This window comes from Martes martes, assembly GCF_963455335.1.
Source record: "Martes martes genome assembly, chromosome: 14".
NCBI lineage: Eukaryota > Metazoa > Chordata > Mammalia > Carnivora > Mustelidae > Martes > Martes martes.
The window spans coordinates 87,389,582-87,410,617 of record NC_137902.1 but is presented as its reverse complement, the minus strand read 5'-3'; the positions used below and the strand labels follow the sequence as shown (position 1 = coordinate 87,410,617).

At 45.0% G+C, this 21,036-nt stretch overlaps 1 protein-coding gene across 1 annotated transcript in view; it reads right to left on the bottom strand.

Annotated features, from left to right (window-relative positions):
- Positions 1 to 21,036, bottom strand: part of LOC308355045 (contactin-associated protein-like 3) — a gene marked incomplete at both ends in the record, with an annotated part of 149,601 nt that overhangs the window by 51,454 nt on the left and 77,111 nt on the right. Inside the window, 5 exons of the mRNA XM_080822949.1 lie at positions 7,338 to 7,484; positions 11,906 to 12,167; positions 15,262 to 15,405; positions 16,487 to 16,671; positions 17,327 to 17,530. Coding sequence (XP_080679075.1) covers positions 7,338 to 7,484; positions 11,906 to 12,167; positions 15,262 to 15,405; positions 16,487 to 16,671; positions 17,327 to 17,530 — 942 coding nt within the window. The remainder of the gene's footprint in view (positions 1 to 7,337; positions 7,485 to 11,905; positions 12,168 to 15,261; positions 15,406 to 16,486; positions 16,672 to 17,326; positions 17,531 to 21,036) is intronic.

Genomic DNA, 21,036 nt, shown 5'->3' with positions numbered 1-21,036 from the left:
TTTCTGAATGAGGCATTTTAGTCAAATACCTTTTAACACACACACACACACACACACACACACACACACACACACACACACAGTTAACAAGTATCTCAATGATACGGCCCTGAGAATCACGGAGAAGTTAGCATCCTGGAGCACCCCATGCAAGAAGAAACGGGCTTTGACTGTTTTCAATAATAGTAAATTTTTACAAGTTCTGCTGCATTCACTAATTGGCTTGCTGAAAATTACTGTTAAATTAATGAAGGAAAGAGGCCATCAGACTGCGGTGACTCACCAAAAGCTTTAGTGGCCCAGGACAGCAAACCAGAGTCTGAGGCTGCAAATGAGCTTGATTTCTGTGTGGCTTCGCATGGCTCCTCGACGCTCTGAAACCAGAACCTACGGACAGTGGCCCCAGACCGCCTCCCCCGCTTTCAGCCGGAGCTGCCGCCCCTCCTCCCCAGGAGCCCTTCCCCGGCTCCGGCCCACGGAGCACTCCCGACCACTTCTACTTTAGTGTTGTGTGATTTGGATCAGTGTTTGCTCCAAAACACCCTTAAAAATTTGAACCCGCCTCAGGTTATCTTCTACCGTTACAAACCACAATGCCTAGGCGGTGGCTTTATTGTATCCCCCTGGTTTCCCACGAAGACAAGGCTCTTACACCCATGATGAGCAAGGACCCAGCTTTGAAATCAAAGTCAAAGCCGATCGGGGTTCAGAGCTGCCTCCTTCCCCTCGTGGGGCCAGCAGGCTGGCACGTGCTCTCCCACCCTCTGTGGAGCCGCCCTCAAAGCAATCGCAGGTCCTTCGATGTTTGCGCCACCAGATTCCCGGGGACAGGAAAAGAGAAACACACTCACCGCAAATGCTTTGGTGAAAGGCCACCATGCGGAGAAATCTACAGACACAGCTTCATCTCTATTTCACACACGCCCCTGATTTTGGGGACTGAGGCTGAGGTTCTCCCCAGGAGCTGCCCTGGCTGCGGGGAGTGGAGTCTCATGGGTGGTACCGTCCCCAGGGACGGCCAGCGCCCATGGGTGCAATGGGTGGGTCCGTGACCCACAGCCTCCACGGGGACGTCCCTGAGGGGCAACGCTTCTTCAGAGCTCCCTTGAGGCTTCTGCGGCATCACGCCTCGCCTTGCCTCGCTCATCCCAGCTGCTCTCCCCCTCGGCAGGGGTCGTTCCCGAGAACTAACCTCACTAAACCACGGCACACGTGAGTCTCCCAAGCAGAGAGCCAGCTTCGTGGGGAACCTACCTGTAGCCACGTGGGATAAAACCTCAAAGCATTCACTTAATTGAGTATTTTACCTTCAGATGCAAACACAGTAGGAGCACAACACTTTTTAATAATTTAATATTCTTTTAATTCCAAGAAATTGTGAAACAAATTGTATGCTTCCTGAGAAACTCACCTATTTAATTCATTCTGTGCCTTACACAATTATGTCTCATTGACATCATTACCAGGAGAATGTTTTCTTTTAATTTGTTAAATACAGAGTCATAACTATTCATCTTTCTTAAAAAAATCATTAAAAAATCATTTTCCACGCATTTAAATATTAAGGAAGTTTTTGGTAATATTTACAGGTGGGATTTGAGGTTACTTTAGAAGTCTCTTATTTTTTAAATGAAATGGAATCAGTAATTTTTTTTAGAAAGATTTATTTGTTTATGTGAGAAAAAGAAAGAGAGAGAGACAGTGACAGCACAAGGGGAGGAGGGACAGAGGGTGGGAGACTCAAGCCGGGAGCCCAGCGTGGGGCCGGATCTCGAGATCATGAGATCATGCCCTGAGCCGATATCAGGCGTCAGACATTGAACTACGCCGCCCAGGTGCCCCTGGAATCAGTAATTTCATAAATATTTTACTCATTATACCTATATGTTTTTCATTCTCCTCTCTCTGAACTTTTGTCATGAGGGTCACTGGTGCACCTTCAAAGGGCAGGGACTGAAGACGGAGCCTCCTCTCGTTCCTGCCCAATGGACACAGTCTTGCACCTAAGAATCTCCACAAGACGCACACGGTCATCCTTCCTCTTCTTTCAGTGACTGAGGCTTTGCATTCCTGACAAATACACCCCAAACCAGCCAAGGCCTTCGTCCGGTGAAACCCACTGTTGGGCACAATGAAGCCCCGTAAATTAGCCTCATGGAGACGTCGACACTTCAAATGTGATGTTACATCACAAAGAACGGACAAACTGTCCAGGTTCCCTTTCCTTTTTCCTTGTTTTATGTGAAAATATGCACATTTCTGTTTGTAAACGAATTTCTGGAGGCTGGATATATTTGGAAGACACCTGGTGTGTCTTTGCATCTTTATGGGTGACTTCTACCAACGGTGCTTAGGGACTGAGAATGTTAGGATACAGGATCAGAAACGTTCAGCCAATAAACCTTCCCCTTTCTCCAGATCACAAACTTCAGACGCATCTAAAATACAATGCCGTATCTGGGGCGCCTGGTGGCTCAGTCAGCTGGGCGTCCAACTCTTGATTTCCACTCATGTCATGATCTCAGAGTCATAGGATCGAGCTCCGTGTTGGGCTCTGCACTGGGCAAGATAATCTCTCACCCCCTGTCCCTCCCCAGCCATCCCTGCTCACACACTCTCTCTCTCTCTAAAAAAAAATAAAATATATATATATATAGTGCAGTACCTCAGTGTTCCTATAAAGACTCAACTGAATCCAGCGGCCACAAAGAAAATTTTCCCAAAGCAGAACATTAAGAAGGAAAGGTCAAACCGCAAAGTCCTTCCTTGCTCCAGTTATGAGAGAGAGGTCAAGAAGCAAGGGGTGCCACGGCCCAAAACAAGCCCAGACCACCAGCTGTCTGTTCATCCACACAGATTGCCCGAAGTCCCAATGGTAAGATGGCAGAGGGTCATTCCTCCATGACCTGAATCGGGACGGACAGTGCAAGTGGACAGGGGATAGTTATTGCTAAGTCAATGGCACATACCCATCACCATGGAAGGAGTCAGAAATTTAAGTACCTCTGAGGATGACAGAGAAATTGTCTCTGGATGTCATGACTCCAGAATGGGTCATGAGGTGAGACCTCATTACAGCCGTCATTGTTCCCTGGTCTGCTAAGGCCTCACACACACAAGGACCCTCGAGAGATTCAGAGCATAACTTAATGTTTCCCAACTCTGCAGGGCATGTGTGCTGGTGGACAGCACCATGATTCCACAAAAGGAATCCAGAGGACAGTAGCTTCCCACTACCCTCCCCGCAGGCACCGAACTCTGTGTAGGTAGCGTAGAGCAAAACTGTTGTCAGAAGAACAATTTACAAACAAAGCTCACACAGAGGAGAAATAGAAAAGGGAAAAGGGAAACCTGCATCACATGTAAAAAGGCTACGAATCTTTGAGAGGAACTTTGTCATGGAAAGAAAGCCACAGAGTCCTGCTTTATGCCTGCTGTCCTGCCATAATTATCGAGATCATCCCCTACATTCACTAAAACGTCCTGGTTTGGGCAATAAATTATGTGGCCACCCTAACTGTAATAGGAAGACGCCCTAACCTGCCCTTATGGGAAAGCACAGCAAAAAAGAGTCACTGATCACATGGTGAGCAGGGACTTGCCACTGAACCTCCATCAGGAGAGCGGGCTAAGGAGGGTCTTGGAACATGGGGCACTGACTGCCATCAATACCGCTATACTGCTATGGAGCGTGCACTGGATAAAGTGAATTTCCCTGTTAATGCAATGCATATTCTGGTCCCAATGGACATCCATTAAGAAGATAATTAAAGAGACACTGGCATACACCATTCTTGGGATTGGATAAAACATCTTTGGCTTGATGTCTTTGGGTCTCAAAGTTCCCACTCAATTTGAAACTGCTGCCCCCCCTTCCCCAGAACAGAGCTGGGGAGTCCAACGGACCATACAGACGAGGGGCTCTGAACAAGGGATTCTTCCCCTGTGCATACAGCTTTGAGCACAGCGCAACTACTGAGAATCGGGCTGCATGTTCACCGGTCCTAGACCTGCCTCTCCTGCTTTTCCTTCGCAACAAATAATGCTCATCTTCTTATTTAACATCAGTAAATTGGGGTGTTTTGGTTTTGAATGTTTGCTCCAGCTTGGTGATGGCATTATCTGGGTTGTTTGGAAAGTGTATATTCCTTCTCCAGGAAAAAAGATGCTGTTATGTTGGTATAAAAAGGAGAGTTGAATACGTTGGTTTGAATCAGTGCCTGGAATTGCTCTGTAGGAATCAAGTGGGTGTTTACAGCAGAGTACGTACAGGTCATTCTGAATTTATACATTAGTTACAGATAATGTGCTGTGATTGCAAGATCTTACATTATTTTTGCCACTCAGTGCCAAATTTTAATTACAACCAAAAAATAGCAAACTGGTAATGAAGAAAAGTCATTATACTCTCTCATGGGATGTTTAAACTTTGTAATTCTGCTCATCTTAGAGATATGATTTGTTATTGGAAACTATACTAACGAGACAGTTTTTCTGCACATCGACACAATTTTATGAAAACATGTAAGAAAAGCCTATTATGCTTTTTTTTTCAACACATTCTCTCCAAATCTCTAGGGTCCTTTCACAGACCAAAGGCTGGAAACCACCAAAGGTGGTTTCATTAAATTGACTATGCCTATTAGGAAAGCTTGATAGTTTGTACATAAGGAAAATTTTAAAATCACTGGCAAGATGATTCTTGGCAGCTGTAGGATATTTATCACATCTTTTATAATAGCAAAAAACGGGCACCATCAAGTTGTTGCTCTACAATAAAACGGGATGGCGTATTTAATAAGTGAAACATGGTGTCGTACACATCAAAACCACAGGGCAGTAAAAATTAATTAACTTTATCTATAAATACTCGCAGGGCTGGATCCCCAAAACTAATCTAGAACAACAGGGGCAGCAATAACAGTAAAAAGAACCCAGAAGAAGGCCCACGGCAGTGCCCTGTGTGTAAACTGAAAAGCAAGGGAACACAGGACACTACTGTGTGAAGTCCCCTACGTGGATATAGGTTCTAAAGAAAAGCAATACATTAGAAATTACAAACTTTCAGTTGTAAAATAAATAAGTCATAGCGATGCAATGTACAGCATGGTGATTACAGCTAATAATATCTTTGTCTATTTTAAAGTTGCTAAGAAAGTAGACCTTAAAATTTTCATAACAAGAAAAAATTGTAACTATGTATGGTTGTGGATATTAACTAGTTATTGTGGGATTATTTCCTCATGTAGACAAACACTGAGTCATATGCTCACATCTGAAACTGACATGGTGCTACACGTTGATTAAAACATAAAAAGGTGATACAAAGATTTGTAAAAAAAAGGGGGGTGCAGGGTAATCCTTAACCGGGGGAGTGAGAATTTAGAGGAGCGAGGGAGACACTAAAAGCATTGTAGTGTTTAATTGTGTACATTAGGGGGTTAGCCCACAAATGCTCTTTCAAGAAACATGAGTAGTATTTTAAAATACATACATGAATTACATAGTGACTTCATATCACGTCAACATGTAAGTATTTATGGAAAGTACCTGTTCTCATGTAGCTGTGCGTTGCACATTTGGAACATGCCCAATGCTGAAATATGGGAGAAGACTCTGTGGTTTTAGAAAGTTTTTTTTTTTTTTTTTACTTTTTAATACAAAATAACAAGTATTCCATTTTGCACCATTAAACGATACAGCAAGGATTTTTCTTCCTATCCCTTTTAGTGTTTCAAAATCTTTTACCTTTTAAGTTACAGCTCCCAGATAAATTCTTTATTTAGTTTTAAAGGAATCGGTTCCTCTGCAGAGCTCTAAAATCCATCATAAGCATAAAGGTTTAAAAACCTGTCTGGGTCAGAGGTGCACCATATTTGGCAGGTGGGGAGAGTGAGCAATCCAATGTTCTCACGCTCCTGGCACCACTCCACGCTCACAGTGATGCTTGCTTTAGGAGGCTTGAAAGATTAAACGCCCTGTGTGGGCTTACTGTCAACTCTTTGGGAGGATTTTATACTTTCTTGTTGGGCTATCAAATTATCTCCACCATGACCTCAAACTTATTTTGGAAAGAAACAACCATAAAATGCAAAACAGCAATAATATCAAGGATGGCTTCCAGCCACGATTAGAAGGAAGTCTCACAACCGACAGGCCTAAGTTCTGGTGGCTCAGACTCCTCACACGGATGCCTCAGAATGGACATTTGTTACCCTCAGAAGCTCCCCCTCCCTGGCTGCACGGATCCTGGACAGACTCGGTCAAAGTTCTACTGAACAAGCAAACCCGCCGTCTCCCACAGTCGGGGTGATGGCCTGGTGTTGTCTTGGTAAAGTTCACCAAGAGGTAGTGAGTGAGTGTCAGTAGCCATTAAGTTCCTCTCTTGCTCTGGTGTAGGCAACGGCGTCTTTGTGCGTACACAGTGGGCAACAGAACGCTTCCTGAACGTTTAGGGCAACAGAGCAGCTGGGGATCTTGGGGAAATGCAGATTCTGGCTCACGAAGTCGGGGGAGTTACGTCTGCACCTGTGACAGGCTTGAAAGTGGTGCTGCCATGCATGGCTCCTGGGCCACACCGGAGGACCTGGCCACCCGGGGAGGAGAGCGGCTGACAAAAAGAAGACCGCCCATGTGCAACAAGTAAACTGTTGCATAAAAACACCTGAAGGAAAGGTTCTAAGGGTTATCTGGTCTTCGGAAAATACAGTGAAGCACAAAAGATTAGACAGAGAGCGAGGACCCTCAGAGTGGCCTGCACAGAGTCACCTGGAGAGCCCACTCCCCGGGCATCGGGCCTCAGAGCCAGAGAAATCAGATCTCTAGGGACAGAGACAAGTCCTAGCATTCTGGAAGCTTTCCAGGTGACTGCAGTGAAAACAAGTGCTAAATTCAAAACCAGTCTTAGCAAATGCACATCGAAACAAGGCCCCCCGTAGACTTGCGTTTTATGCCATAATTTACCGCCTTTGTCCGGGGCACCTGGGTGGCACAATAGGTTAAGCACAATAGATTAAGCACCCTTGGTTTCGGCTCAGGTTATGATCTCAGGGTCATGAGATCGAGCCCATGCCGGGCTCTGCAGTCAATGGGGAATCTGCTTGGGATCCTCTCTCCCTCTCCTTCTGCCACTCCCACTTGTGCTCTCTCTCTCAAATAAGTAAATAAGTCCTTAAGAAAAATTTACTGCCTTTGCTCAACATTCTCATTGACTAAACTGAAAAAGAAACCTCACTCTTCAGTATTAACCTTCATTTAAAATTGCTGATTGTCAGAAGGCAGGAGCTGGAAAGACAAGGATGGTTTGACTGCCGGCACCGCCAGCTCCTTTCACTTACCACCCAAATAATAGGTGTCCCCTGAATCAATCTGCCCACGCAGGGAATGAGCCACAGAGGCTGTCTCACCGTCCACCATCACATTCAGGTGATTTACTTTCAATGAGAGGGACACTGAATGCCACTGCCCATCACTTAATCCAGCACCTGGAAGTAAACAAAATTGGGTAAGATATTCCTAAAAACCCTATAGATGCAGCTACACAGAGCCATGCTTGAGAACAATACAGTCATGATCTTAGACACCCTACCAAACTTCACCATGAACTCACCTGAAACCCACCAGGTTATTTAGCTGGCTGGGCAATGGAGACTGACCCCAGAGGACAGCTGGGCCTCTCAGAGAGAAAGGGAGAGGCTTGGGACAGATGTGGGCTTCGGGGTTTCTTAACAGGCAATGAGATCACGTGGTATCCTGGTCATGTTTATCTAGGAGGAAGGGGTTACCTGCGGAGTGAGGCTCATTGAGTAAATGTGTGGTTCCAGAGGGTCCTTGCCTCTGACCTCCCACAGTCATAGATTGGCCAGTCGTGTTCTAACACAAATTATATTCTAGCAAAAATTACTGTGGTCAGTTAAGAGTATTAAGACATATGTGCACACGGCAGTGGCTGTGTTTCACTTTCTCATTGCTCGGTTAAATCAGAAAAGTACAGGGAGAAAAAAAGAGAAAAGAAAGCAAGCTGAATTGAAGGGGGAAGGAAGAATCAAGAGTGGACAGTCCAAACATTCTGCCCTGGACAGCGCAATCTTAGTTTCTCCCAGTGCTAGGGCTTTAAGGACTAACACAACAGGATCCTGAACAACCTAACATGACCAAATATCCTAGTCCCCTGGCACAGGGCATACTTCCCCCTCTTCTAGTTTGTTAATATTTTAGGATGTTGAGAAGCATAAGATTTTCCAAAAGTGTTGTTATAAAAATAAAATCTTGTCCCTACTTTCATGTATTATTACCATATATAATCTTGGTAAACTATTTAGAAAAATATATCATATATATCAATATAACTCTTTAGAAAAAATGTATCAGCAACTTAAGTATTGCTAAAACATGAAAATTCATAGAACAAAATGTAAAGTTTAGAAAGCACCACATTAAAGTGTGTGTGTGTGTGTGTGTGTGTGTGCATACTCAATCACTGTCTAAAAATGGACAAAAACCAGTAGGAAATATTTTTAAATATTAACATTAACTTTGGATGAGGGAATTGTGTTTGCCTTCATGCCCATATTCCATTGGTCAAAGCGAGTCATTCGTTCAAAGGCAAGGGACTCCTCCCATCCACGGGGAGGTCACGGCCACTGTCACAGCCCCAGAGACACCTGCTGCTGTGAAGGAGCACAGTGAACAATTGGGATCTGTAGAAATTATCTTGCCCAACAGGGAAACAGGTCATAAACAAATACTTCAGCTCACTGAAAACAAAGTGAGACTCTTAATTTCTTTGATGTTGTGCCCAAGCTCACAAATGAGCCTGCCTGACTCTCATTTGATCGTCTTGGGGAATTGTCCTGATAGATTACCCTATACCTCTTGCAAATGAGAAAGGCTCTGACTGCTTAGAGCCCTCTAAGTTTGGAAGTCAACCTGCAAGGGCCAGAAGTTATTTTCTAGCTCATGGGTGTATCAGCCCCAAAGAAAATACGGCCACGTATCCACAAACAAGAACCTGGGAGTGTCCCTTCCACTCTTGCCATTCGATATTTATTTTGAAGTTTACCTAACATGATCTGTCGGGAGGGAACCACATCCATTTAAAATCTGATGTTAATGGGGCACCTGGGTGCCTCAGTGGGTTGAGCCTCTGCCTTCTGCTCAGGTCATGATCTCAGGGTTCTGGGATCGAGCCCCATGTCGGGCTCTCTGCTCAGCAGGGAGCCTGCTTCTTCTTCTCTCTCTACCTCCCTCTCTGCCTACTTGTGATCTCTGTCTGTCAAATAAATAAATAAAATCTTTAAAAAAATAAAATAAAATCTGATGTTAAAATTCCTTCCTGTCCCCTCCTCCCCCCACCTGTCTAGGACAAAGAGTTATTTCCTGGGAGAACTTGCAGAAAACACTCCAGAATATCTCCTTCAATGGGTAATAGATGCCATTTACCTCTATAATAAAAAAACTGTTTTTAATAAAATTCGGCATTCTCATTTAAAAGTGAAATGCCTGCTCTTACGATCATTCTGTTTCTCCCCATTATAATTCTCACCTTTGTGTTTCTTTTGTGTGTCTTCTACCCTCCCCACTTCTGATGGAACAACGGCCTGTCTCCCAGGCAGCACTTACAGTCAAAGGATGGATGGAGAAGGGAGGGGCGGGGGGGTTTTGATTTGTGCTACTGGGAACACGAGGCTCATTGTCCCACCCACCTCCCAGCTCCACAAAGGCTGCAGTCTTGGTCGGGGGGGGGGGGGTGGCGCGGCAGTGATGGTCTTGGGACTAGTTTTGGAATAATGAGAACTAAAGGTTTTGGAGTGACTGCTGACTAGCAGGCACGGGGCTCGTGGTCTGTAGGCTCAACATCATTTCTTCTACCATCGGTCACAGTAGTGTCCCTCTGAAGACGAGGACCCGAGGCTTGGGGAGAACACAGGTGGCACTTTTCGAGCCCATCAGCCCTAGCAGCACAGAGGTGGTTCTGGAAATGGGCCTGGGAGGTGAGTCCTCTCACACACGTCTCCCACCAGCTTGTGCAAAATCCGTCCTGATCGCAGAGAACACTGCCCTGGGCAGTCGAGGCCCTTCGGGAAAGGGTGGACTCTGTCTCTTCCTACAGAAAGGGAAAGCACGCTCCCCTCCCCCCCACTGACCTTCTGTCCCCACCACGCTCCACTGGCCCGGCTCCACAAGCGCGCGGACACTAGGTTGTACACTCCGGACCTTTCCAGATCCCTTCACAAACACAGTGAGGTAACTATTCGGAAATAGGACCCAAAAGCGGGAAGCAGGATGAACGGTGACCGGGTGTCCTTTCCTGGCATCTGGCGTGATTACGTCTCACTCAGCCTTTCAACTTTGGTTCTTGGTTTGGTAGGTGCTTTTGCGCTTCATCCAGGGTTTGGAATGAAAAGCAGTCGCCATCTGTCTCCTCTTCCTCGCTTTCTGTGCCTTGCAGACACCGCGCCTTTCCCCAGCGGAAGGCTCATGGCCCCTGCCCGGAGCGTGTCTCTCGGGGACACGTTTCCGACAGCATCTGCTCCTGCTGCGCGTCTGTGTCACGACCCTTCAGACGCTTCCATCATGGCGACATCCGTGACACTGATCCGTGATCCGCGATTACAACGCGCTGAAGGCTCACGCGGCACCATTTCTTAGCAATAGAGTATTTTTTTAAATTAAGGCACGTATATTGTTTTTCCAGACATAAAGTTCCTGCACATGTAACAGACCATGGTATGCTGCAGACATAACTTTTATATGCGTGGGGAAGCCAAAAAAAATCAATTTGGTTCACTTTATTGCAATATTTGTTGTATTGGGGTGGTCTGGAACCAGACCTGAGTATCTTGGAAGCAGGCCTGTATTTCAAAGGTAAAAAAACAAAACAAAACAAAACAAAAATCACCCCTCAAATGCTTCTAAAAAAAACAGCAAGAAAAATGCACCTCTGGTTTGCTTCCAAAAACTAACGCATTGCCCAGTGAAAGCTTAAAAAATCAATTCGATAAAAGTTTCTATAATATTTCAGTGCCAGCCTTCAAAAAAAGTTAAATAACTACTCCCAGCGTGTTGGAAGGGAGAACGGTGTGTACTCACATGAAGCAACAGCAAAACACCATCTCTTCATTAATAAGGCACGCAGCTTGTAAATCTACACAAACCAAGAGTGAAGCAGTTTCCAAAACCTGACTTGGTTGTGCTCATCTGCTGAGGTCCAAAAGGGAACTCCCTATGCCAGTGGTCAGATTTTTTCTTTTATTTATAAAGAGAAACAAGGAGCTACATTTCATTCCTGGCTTTCAATCCTGACCTGGTAACCTGGGTCAGGCAAGGTGCTCCTTCCGTAGTCAACACTCGTGGAGTGACACCTACCTGGCTCTACATTTTCACCAGCACTCTAACGCAAAACAGTCCCCAGACTCCGAGGATAACACAACCCCGGAAGGGAGTTTAGAAATGTGGGTCCTTCTTGGAAGCCAAGCAGAACATTCACCCACAATTATAAGAAGCCTCATTCGAAACAGGGATTCCCGAAGGAACAGAAAATCTGGGAAAAACTGTAACTTCAAATATTATGACTGGTGTGTGTATAGACTCAAAAGACGGTATAAGGAACCTCTTTTCTCAGGACTCTAACTTAGGCTACTGTTCTCCAGTGTTTCAAGCGGACTGCCAACTCCCCACCATCAGTTGATAACAAGGTTATTTTTTAAACTTTTTGAGAGGTATGTGTGATCTGCAGCTAACTTCGGCTCACACTGACTCACACACCAACAGCCTGGAGGTACCTAGTTCAAAGGTGAAAGAACTCTAGTTCCCTCTAGAAGGATTACGAGTATCTTACTGATTCAGTCAACGTTTAACGCAAAGGTGACAGAAGGACCGTGCGGTCACAGCAAACGCCTATTACCTGCTGTGACGTCCCTCGCCGGGTGTCGGGGCTGGGAGAGACTCAGCCTGAGTTTTCCATCATTAAGAACGAGGACGAGAGCCGCTGGCCCATGTCGGAATTGAGTGGTCAGCAGCAGCCCTGCCCTGTTCCACGTTCGGAATTGGAAAGCGACCAATACCTTGTCCTCTCCGACGGTGCCCAGCAGAGCCAAGTAACTCCTGGAGCTCGGAAAAGTCACGGGCGAAATTTGAGGGTGTGAGCACGAGAAGGACACATTTCCCTGTGAATACAGTGGAAAAGGATTTAGGAAGGGGCAGAAGGGATGCTTTCATGAACAACGGGCTTTCCAAGAGGTGCAGTTTCCTATCAACCTTCCAGCAAGCAAGGACCCAAGACCTAGGCTTCCCCACCCAGCTGCAGTCCAGATTTACCTGACAGGTCCCTCAAACCGTGACACTGCCCTGGCTGGGCAAACCTCCTTCTGAGGCTTCTAGGGCAGTTCTGTCTCCTCCATTTCTGGGCATTGGCAAAGGAATCTGGAGATACGTCTTTCCCAGGCCTTGTGCTGGGCGCAGGACACAACACAGGAGCCAGATTTCTTATACCTCGAGGCACTGGCTGTTTACGTGCGGCACGAAGCCCAGCACCATGGACAGCGGCTCCGGGGCCCTTCCTGCACTCCCCTTGCTTGTGTGAATGCTTACACACCCATTACTCAGGGGACACAAACATCTGGCTCAGGCAGGCCTTAAGCCTCGGCCCATCTGAGGCAGGGGTGTGGCCGGCCTGAGTGGGCTGTCAGCCTCTTAGAGGCTCCCATGGGCCGTGTCAACCAGCATGCTCTCCCCAGCCTGACCCGCTGGCTTCCTGTTGCTTTTATTTCATTCTATTTTACTAAAAAACACACCTTTGAGCTTTACATTATATCTACTGCTCCAGGAGCAAACTTACCTTTAATCATAGTGTTTGGGAGAAAGGAACTTAAGTTCTTAAAAGAACTCCAATTAAGTGGGGCACCTGGGGGGCTCAGTGGGTTAAGCCTCTGCCTTCACCTCAGGTCATGATCTCGGGGTCCTGGGATCAAGGACTTAGTAGGGAGTCTGCTTCTCCCTCCCTCTGTCTCTCCCCCTGCATGTGCTCTCTCTCTCTCTCAAGTAAATAAATTCTTTTAAAAATTTAGATAAATTTTCATAAATTCCAGAGGAATATGTGCCCAAACATTGCCCTTCCTCTCCAAAATATATACCATAAAAGCACTGTAATCAAGTCAATATGGCATTGGTATGGGGTAAACACAGCAGCAGAGCCCAGTGACTGACCCACAGAAAGATCTGAGACCACAGGTACAGTCAGTATGTGGTGAGAGGTAAGATTCAAGCCTGTGTGCGGAGGTTGGGTCTGATCACTAAACAACTCAGGCATGAATGGGTACCCGTGAGACCTAAAATAACTACTGATCCACACAAAGAGTAAAGCCCAGACAGTTGAAGACTTAATTTTTTTTCAGTTTCAAAGTAAATAAATAAATGAAACCGCCTTAAAACTTTTTACAGGAAAATCCTTGAGACTGTATCTAGAGTCTAGGGTTTCAGAAGTATTTCAAAGCAAGACCAAATACTACAAAGCTATTAAAAAAATACATTGAGACATTGGCTATGTATCAATAAAGGCATTTATATACTCAACATGGCCCATAACATTTAATATAAAAGATATGATATATGATATATAATTATATTATAACATGATCTTATATTTCATAGAAAATTGGTTAATCTGAGGAAATATTTGGATCATTAATGACATAAGGTGATATATCAAACCTAAAACTCTCTTATAAATCGGGACACCTGGGTGGCTCAGTCGGCTGAGTGACCGACTCTTGATTTTGGCTCAGGTCATGGTCTCAGGGTCCCAGGATTGAGTCCCATGTGTGGCTCTGAGCTCAGTGGGGAGTCTGCTTGAGAGATCCTCTCTTTCTCTCGCTCATACTCTCTCTAAAAAATAAATAAATAAAAAATAAATAAGTCTTAAAAAAAAAAGCATTCCCACAGGTTTCGCTGAGTTGGAAAATGGAGATGGAGAAAAGCTTACATAAAACCATCCCATTTCTGTAAACGACACTCGATATGGAGGCATCGATATTCACAAAGCTGGGTGCACTGCTTGTAGAGGATTCGGGTCTAAGGAACCAAACGTGGAAGGACAGACGCCAGCTCCGTAACACGCCGGCCGGGAGGACGGACGCCAGCTCGGTAACACGCCGGCCGGGGGGACAGACGCCAGCTCCGTAACACGCCGGCCCGGGGGGATGGCCTGCAGCCGCGTGGCGAGACGAAAGCCTGACAACAGTCCAACCCGTCTGAGGGGTCCGCCTGCCTCGAGATAACATGCTCCTTATTCGCTGACCTAAGTCCCCAGATCCACAGCAGACAGACCCCTGGCCTTGGGGCAAGAAGGTCCCAAATGTTCCCAGTCGCCTGTTCGAAGCCACATCTGCCTTCCGAAGAGTCAAGCAAGTTTTCTGGCAAACCTTTTTCTTCCTTAGTTCCCAGGACTGATTTTACTAACCTCCCTTTGTGTATCTGTGGGCCTCGGCCTCCCTTTGCAGAACAATAGGGTGTTCCTGCACATCAGCAAACAGGCACCAGACCCCCGGGGCACAGCCCCTGAGCACGGAGGTAGGATTTGTGGCCGGCACCATGGAGTCTGCCCGGGATGGACAGATGCAGCAGACCACCCGCTCCCTTCACCAACCCACTCCTAACCCCTCTGCAAATCACTGGGCCGGGCAGAAACCCGGCAGCTGGCTTTTGCACAAGAGTCCACCTTCTCCCCAGGTTCCGGGCCTCAAATTAAATTAAGCTCAAATTCCTTCCCAACCCAAATTCATCTCTCGAGTACTGGCCTTTCGAGTGAGTGACAGGCAGCTGAGCTTGGAGTTCAGTAACAGTAGAAAGAAGCAAGAGGAAATCAATCCCAAACAGAGACCCTGCCCCGAAAAGTCTTTATTCAGATGTGCCATGATGCATTTGTGAAACCGTACATCTGTTTTCATACACCTGTAAAAATTAAGCCGGTGGTGGGGATGATGGAGGGCACTTGTGAGGAGCACCAGGTGATGCAGGAAATGCTGATTCCCTAAACTGTACACCTGAAGCTAATACTACACTGTATGTTAGTGACTGGAACTAAAATTTTAGAAAATTAAATTTAAAAATCAAGTTAATTATTTAGTGAATTAAGTCAAAAACGAACTAAAAGGTATACGTGATTGGCACTTTCCCTGCCTTCAGGAGAGGCATATTCTAGACTGGGTCCATCAGACAAGCTGCAGTTCCCTTCTCCTTTGACCTCATGTGTAGCTTTCTTACCATGACGAGGGTCTGTGGTGTGTGTTTCTTGGACAAATCAATGATATCCACTCCATTATAGTAGAGATTTTCAAAGCAGCCGTGAAAGTCTTTATGTGGGAATGCCACTGATTTTCCATGTCCAGGAATCCCTCCAAAGCTGATCTTAGAAAGAAAAAAAATGACATAAATAATATTGTTTAATGATTTCCTGATTGTCTGCCTAAAACACGTATGCTCAGCAGTTATAGGATAATTGCCTCCAATCTATCTGGCATTATTTTAACATTATCATGTTAATTTCAAGTGAATTTTTAGACATAGATGTACCGAGGCTTTCTTTATTACATTTAGATAAGTAGGTTAAATATCCCTTCTCACAATTTGCTACTCAAAGGGCTATGTCACTTCAGCTGATGGGGAATGTTGTACGTTCATTTCCACAGTCACTCTTGATCTGGGTGACAAGGCGGCTGACCGTGATGACATTCCACTTTACAAACCTTCCTAGAACCCAGCTTCAGGGTCCGGGTATTTGCCAGGACACTGCTGATCGGTTAGAATAATGAAGGCATCGATGATCTCATTCAGGACCAGGCTCTGCAGCTGGCCTCCTCGGCTGAGGCCACTTACACTAAATGAATGTTGAAATCATCCCCTTTGCTCTGATAGATGTGTTGCGCAGAACTGGCAGAATAAAAGGTGTTCTCCAGTGCTGGTTAGATACATGCGGGCAACACGCTGGGGATGCGTTAAGCCTTTAAATGTCCCGAGAAACAGTATTTTGAATCGCCTGACTCTGGCTCTCTCGTTCCTCAAAAAAGCAGGTTGGAATGTATGGTGATTACTTCTCCAAGCACCCTAGATTGCTAATTCTGTTTACGATCGCCCTAAAACACAGAGATCTCCAAAAGAATGGGTCACGGCCAACACCAGAGATAATATGGAAAGCCGTCTGGACACGTGTATTTTACTGTGCCGCCTGTCATACTGATAGCTCTTCAACTACACACTTTCCGAATTCAACGACTACTTCCTCCCAGGGGAGAACTCACACCTATGAGTGATAAAACATCTCAACAATGCACGTGGGTCTCTCTCTGGGCTGACATCACCCATGGGAAACGTTTCACCAGAATTCCAAATTACTAGCAATGGGTATTTCTCTATGTAGCGGTATTTTCTTAAAAGGTTATGTTGTGTTTAAATAATAAAATCTATAATACTTGAAAAGAAATGTTCACACCTTATAATCAAGATCCAAGTAGTCGGACTTGCCCTTGGCCTGGAAATGCTGACTGTGCCTGTCCACTGTGAAGTGGACATGCGTGTTCCCAAGCTCGATGAGGACAGAATGCCAGTGCTCGTCATCCAGCAGGCTGCCCAGGGTGAGGGTCGCATGGGCGTCAGGGCAGGGTAGGTTAGTACGGCCTACAAGCACAGGTGAAACAAATGAACCACCCCATCCAACTCGGTACCATGGTGCCGTGTGGGAGGTCAATATGTCCCCCAATCACTTTCCTTGCACACTTCTATCTGGAGAGCTGGTCAACTGCTTTTACCTCAGCCTCATGTACAACCTTCTCTCACTCAGGAATGATTCTTCCACTTTTCTTGTATTTATTATTATTAGTTATTGCATTTTCATTTTTCTTGGAAGTATCTTCTGAGAACCTCATGAAACACATGGCCTCACAGCTCCTGAGAACTTCACGAAGAGCACTGCCTCATGGTTTCGGGGATCCACCCCTCGTCTTTACAATATTACCAGGTTGTTTACTGAACCTGTGCAAATGGTCTTACACACTAATCGAGCTATAAAACTTGTTACAGTGAAGTACATTTGGGATACATGCATGTTCCCCGTAGTACACCTCAACCGCGGAGCGACCACGCTTCCATTTGCCCAGACCATTCTGTTTCATGCCTCTTGCTCCAGGGTAATTATTTCTAGGGTCTTCTTTCTTTCCCGAAAGTGTTCTGGTTTCAGGATAAATTAGCTATTTAACTGTGAAAAACTAAGCATAAAAAGACACTTCCATCTAGAGAGGTATATTTTTGAAAACATCCACTGGGAAATTTTTACCTGAATTAAGCAATAGGATGAGATTTCCTCCAACTAACTGCAGGGTGACGTGTTTGCTGTTTTGTCCTTCTCTGTGGAGTAGAATCCCGTCAGTCTGCCTGGTTCTAAATTTCAAAGAAATAACATCTTTTGCTGGACTCATGGATTTTTGATTAAATGTGTATAGCAAGAAGCTTTTCCCATCAAAGTTAACCATCTCAGATCCTATAGCGGGAGAAATTAGAAAATAATTTAAGTATAATATACCTTTACTCATGCACTGAAATGAGTAAGTTGACATAAAAACACATGCACACATAATATATCTCTGGTCTGTTTAGTCCAGGGGGGGGGAAATGGTGCTGCCTATCCTCCCCGATACCCGTAGTTGAGATTCCCTAACCTCTACTCTTTGCCTTTTCTGACATTTTCCCTAACATGTATCAGCTAGAAATACTTCTGTTGACTAAGCCCAATTGCTTCTGGCTTTGTACTGGCCACTTCTCATCCTGCAAACAACGAAGATCAATAAAACAGTTAAAGTCACTCCCCACGGTGGCACATCGTGGCTACGAAGCTGCGATTGTCCCTCACCTCTCTGACAGTCTTATTTTTCCCACTATCAAGGTCACTTGCATTCTCTTTATTGAAAAAGTTATATTTTATCATTAATGTAAAAAGAACACTGGTCAAAGCAACCAAAGACAGAACAGGAGACACACAAAGGGATTCATACTACCCAGAAGAATCGCTCGTATTTCTCATATTTCACAAGTAAAAAGACAAGACTTTACTGCCCTTAAAAAGTCAAAAACCATATGATTTTACTCATACATGGAATCTAAAAACAAAAGAAATGAATAAACAAACAGAAAGCAGAACCAGACCTATAAATGCAGAGAACAAACTGGTGGCTCTCAAAGGGATGGGGTGGGGGTTGGGTAAAGTGGGTGACGCGGAGCGGCAGCTTCTGGCTCCGGTCATGGAGTGAGCGAATAAGACACGGTGTGAGAGGTACGGCCAAGAAATTAGTCAACGATACTCTAATCGAGTTGTACGGGGATGTGCAGCAGCCACGCTGGTGGGGAATACCATACAACCTGTAAAATTGTCAAATCACCATGTTGTACACCTGACGCTAATGTAACACTGTGTGTACGCTGCACTCAAATTTTTGAAAAAGAGTTTGTTTCAAATGTGTGTGTGCAATAAATGAAGGTGCAAGAGGAAGCCAAAGAAACAGGAGGCTGATGTCTTCTGAGCCGATGATACGACGTGATACGACGTTGGGTTTATTTAACTTCACAAAAGCCTGGGGCCAATGTACACGAGGACCTGCATTGCATTCAGACAAACCAAAATGTATACAGTAAACCCTTTATGTTCACAACTCTAAGGGATCCTTTATTTCATGCAGCCACCTTCTGAAAATTCAGGAGATTGATTCTGGTTCCCGTACATGGTGGAAAATATATAAACACAGCAGTGTGTCTAAAAATCATGGAAACAAGCAATTATTCTCCATTGCATAGTTAAATGAACGTCTGATAAAAACATATCCCTTTGTCAAATTCGAATGAATTGTCCTGGTGTTTTGGGTGAGCACAGATCCGGCCCCATCCCAGAACTGCGACTCTGCTCGCCTGGGGTGGGACCTGAGAGTCTGCTTTTCTAACATGTCCCCTAGCAATGTTGATGATGTCAATGCCGCTGGTCTGGTGACTACGTGTGAGAACCATTGCTCTAAAGAACCTAGATTATATTTCCAGGAACATTCCCCTCAGGCAAAATGGAGTAGTGAAAAATTTATTGGATTTATAGAAACACAAAAGAATGGGCTGAAAATCCTTTTGTTGTAATGTTTTTGTTTCCTCTCCAGTGAGATCCCTAACACTCGTACCTAGAACAACCACAAGCTAATCATCACCTTCTATCTTACGAGGCACATTTAACATGTGTTTTGACAGGTCCTCTAAGCCTAGAAGGGAGCTGAGTTATAATCTAAAGATGTCATCAATGGAGTAAAACAAAACCACTTCAAACAATATATCTTGTAGTAGTCCTGGTGGTTTCACTAAAATCTTAAGTGGTAACAAATGTAAGCTCAGTGGAGAGGAGTTAAAACAGCACAGATAAAAATGAGGAATTGCTTTCAGAAGTCTGGAATGTGAGGCTGTTTCTCTTCATCTGAAATGACCTACATCACTCTGCAGCCTGTACGGCCCCATGAGCTAATTTTTAAAGGTTCGATAAAAAACAAAAAAAATGAAGAATCATGGAGGAGAGCACAGGTGCCCACAGACCTAAAATGTGTGCTGTCTGGCCCTTTACAGACGCCTGTCATCCCGCACTCAGCGACATTAGCCAGTGATCCTTTCTGAGCCAGATTCCTGACTGCTTACAGGTGGCCGTGATAAGAACCAGCTCACCGCAAGACATGTGGCGATCCTTCTTCGATTTAAATATTAAAAGCCCGGGGCACCTGGGTGGCTCAGTGGGTTAAAGCCTCTGCCTTTGGCTCAGGTCATGATCCCAGGGTCCTAGTATCGAGCCCCACGTCGAGCTCTCTGCTCCGCGGCGAGCCTGCTTCCCCCGACTCTCTATCTGCTTCTCTACCTACTTGTGATCTCTGTCTGTCAAATAAATAAATTTTGAAAAAAAATAAATAAATAAGTATTAAAAACCCTATTTTAGATGGGAAATCACAAATTTAATTATTTCTGTTGATCTGCCTGTTGCATAATTCAATACACTCTTTTTGTGGCCTTTCATGAATCTATATTTATGAAGTCAAAAAATAGGTAAATACTACGGCTCCTGTGGAACATCACAGAAGACTGGTTTTATATGGACCATCCGTAGCTTCAGACCCTGCCTTGGCAGGGATGTGGCTTTGGAAAATACAGTTTTGTTATTAAAAGACCATTTTCCCCCATATTCCCTTCCTCCCCTACCCCCACACTGCCCTGACTTAATTTCCATTGGTTCCCACAAGTACACTTTATTTTCATTTAACATGGGTGTAGCACCCACTAGGTGCTGGGATGAAACCCAAGAGGACAGACATGGCTTGGCCTTTCCAGAGCTGACAGTGCTCCCCTCACCTTCTCACTTCAGCTATCATGAAAAGAACACATTTCACCAGGAATAGCCTAGTCTTACTGTGGGCTGCTTAGGAAACTAGAGACAAGGAAGCTCATAGTCAGGAAGGAGGAAGTGGATCAACGGGGAGGTCTTCTCTGGGGAACTGTCTGGAAAGAAAGAAGGTAAGACCCACCAATCATATGGCATGTGTCACACTCAATTTACAGATAGGCACCCAAAAGCAGCCAACATGGTTCAAACAATGGGCTATACTGTTGATCAAGAAGCCCCTCATGATAAACATGAAGTCCATGTGATAAGTAAGAGTATGCCCTGTCACAAGAATGACTTACAGTGGTAGTGTGTGCACTGGCCTAGTCAAAGAGAATCTGTAGATGGTGTTCACTTACAAACATTCATGAATCAGTCCGAATATCTGAAAACAAATGGACACGTCACTAAACATAACATGACATTTTTAAACATATGTCACTCATACACCATTTTTAAAGGCAATAGATTTTCTTTCAAAGATTTTATTTATTTGACAGAGATCACAAGCAGGCAGAGAGAGGAGGAAGCAGGCTCTCCGCCGAGCAGAGAGCCCGATGTGGGGCTCAATCCCAGAACCCTGGGATCATGAAGTG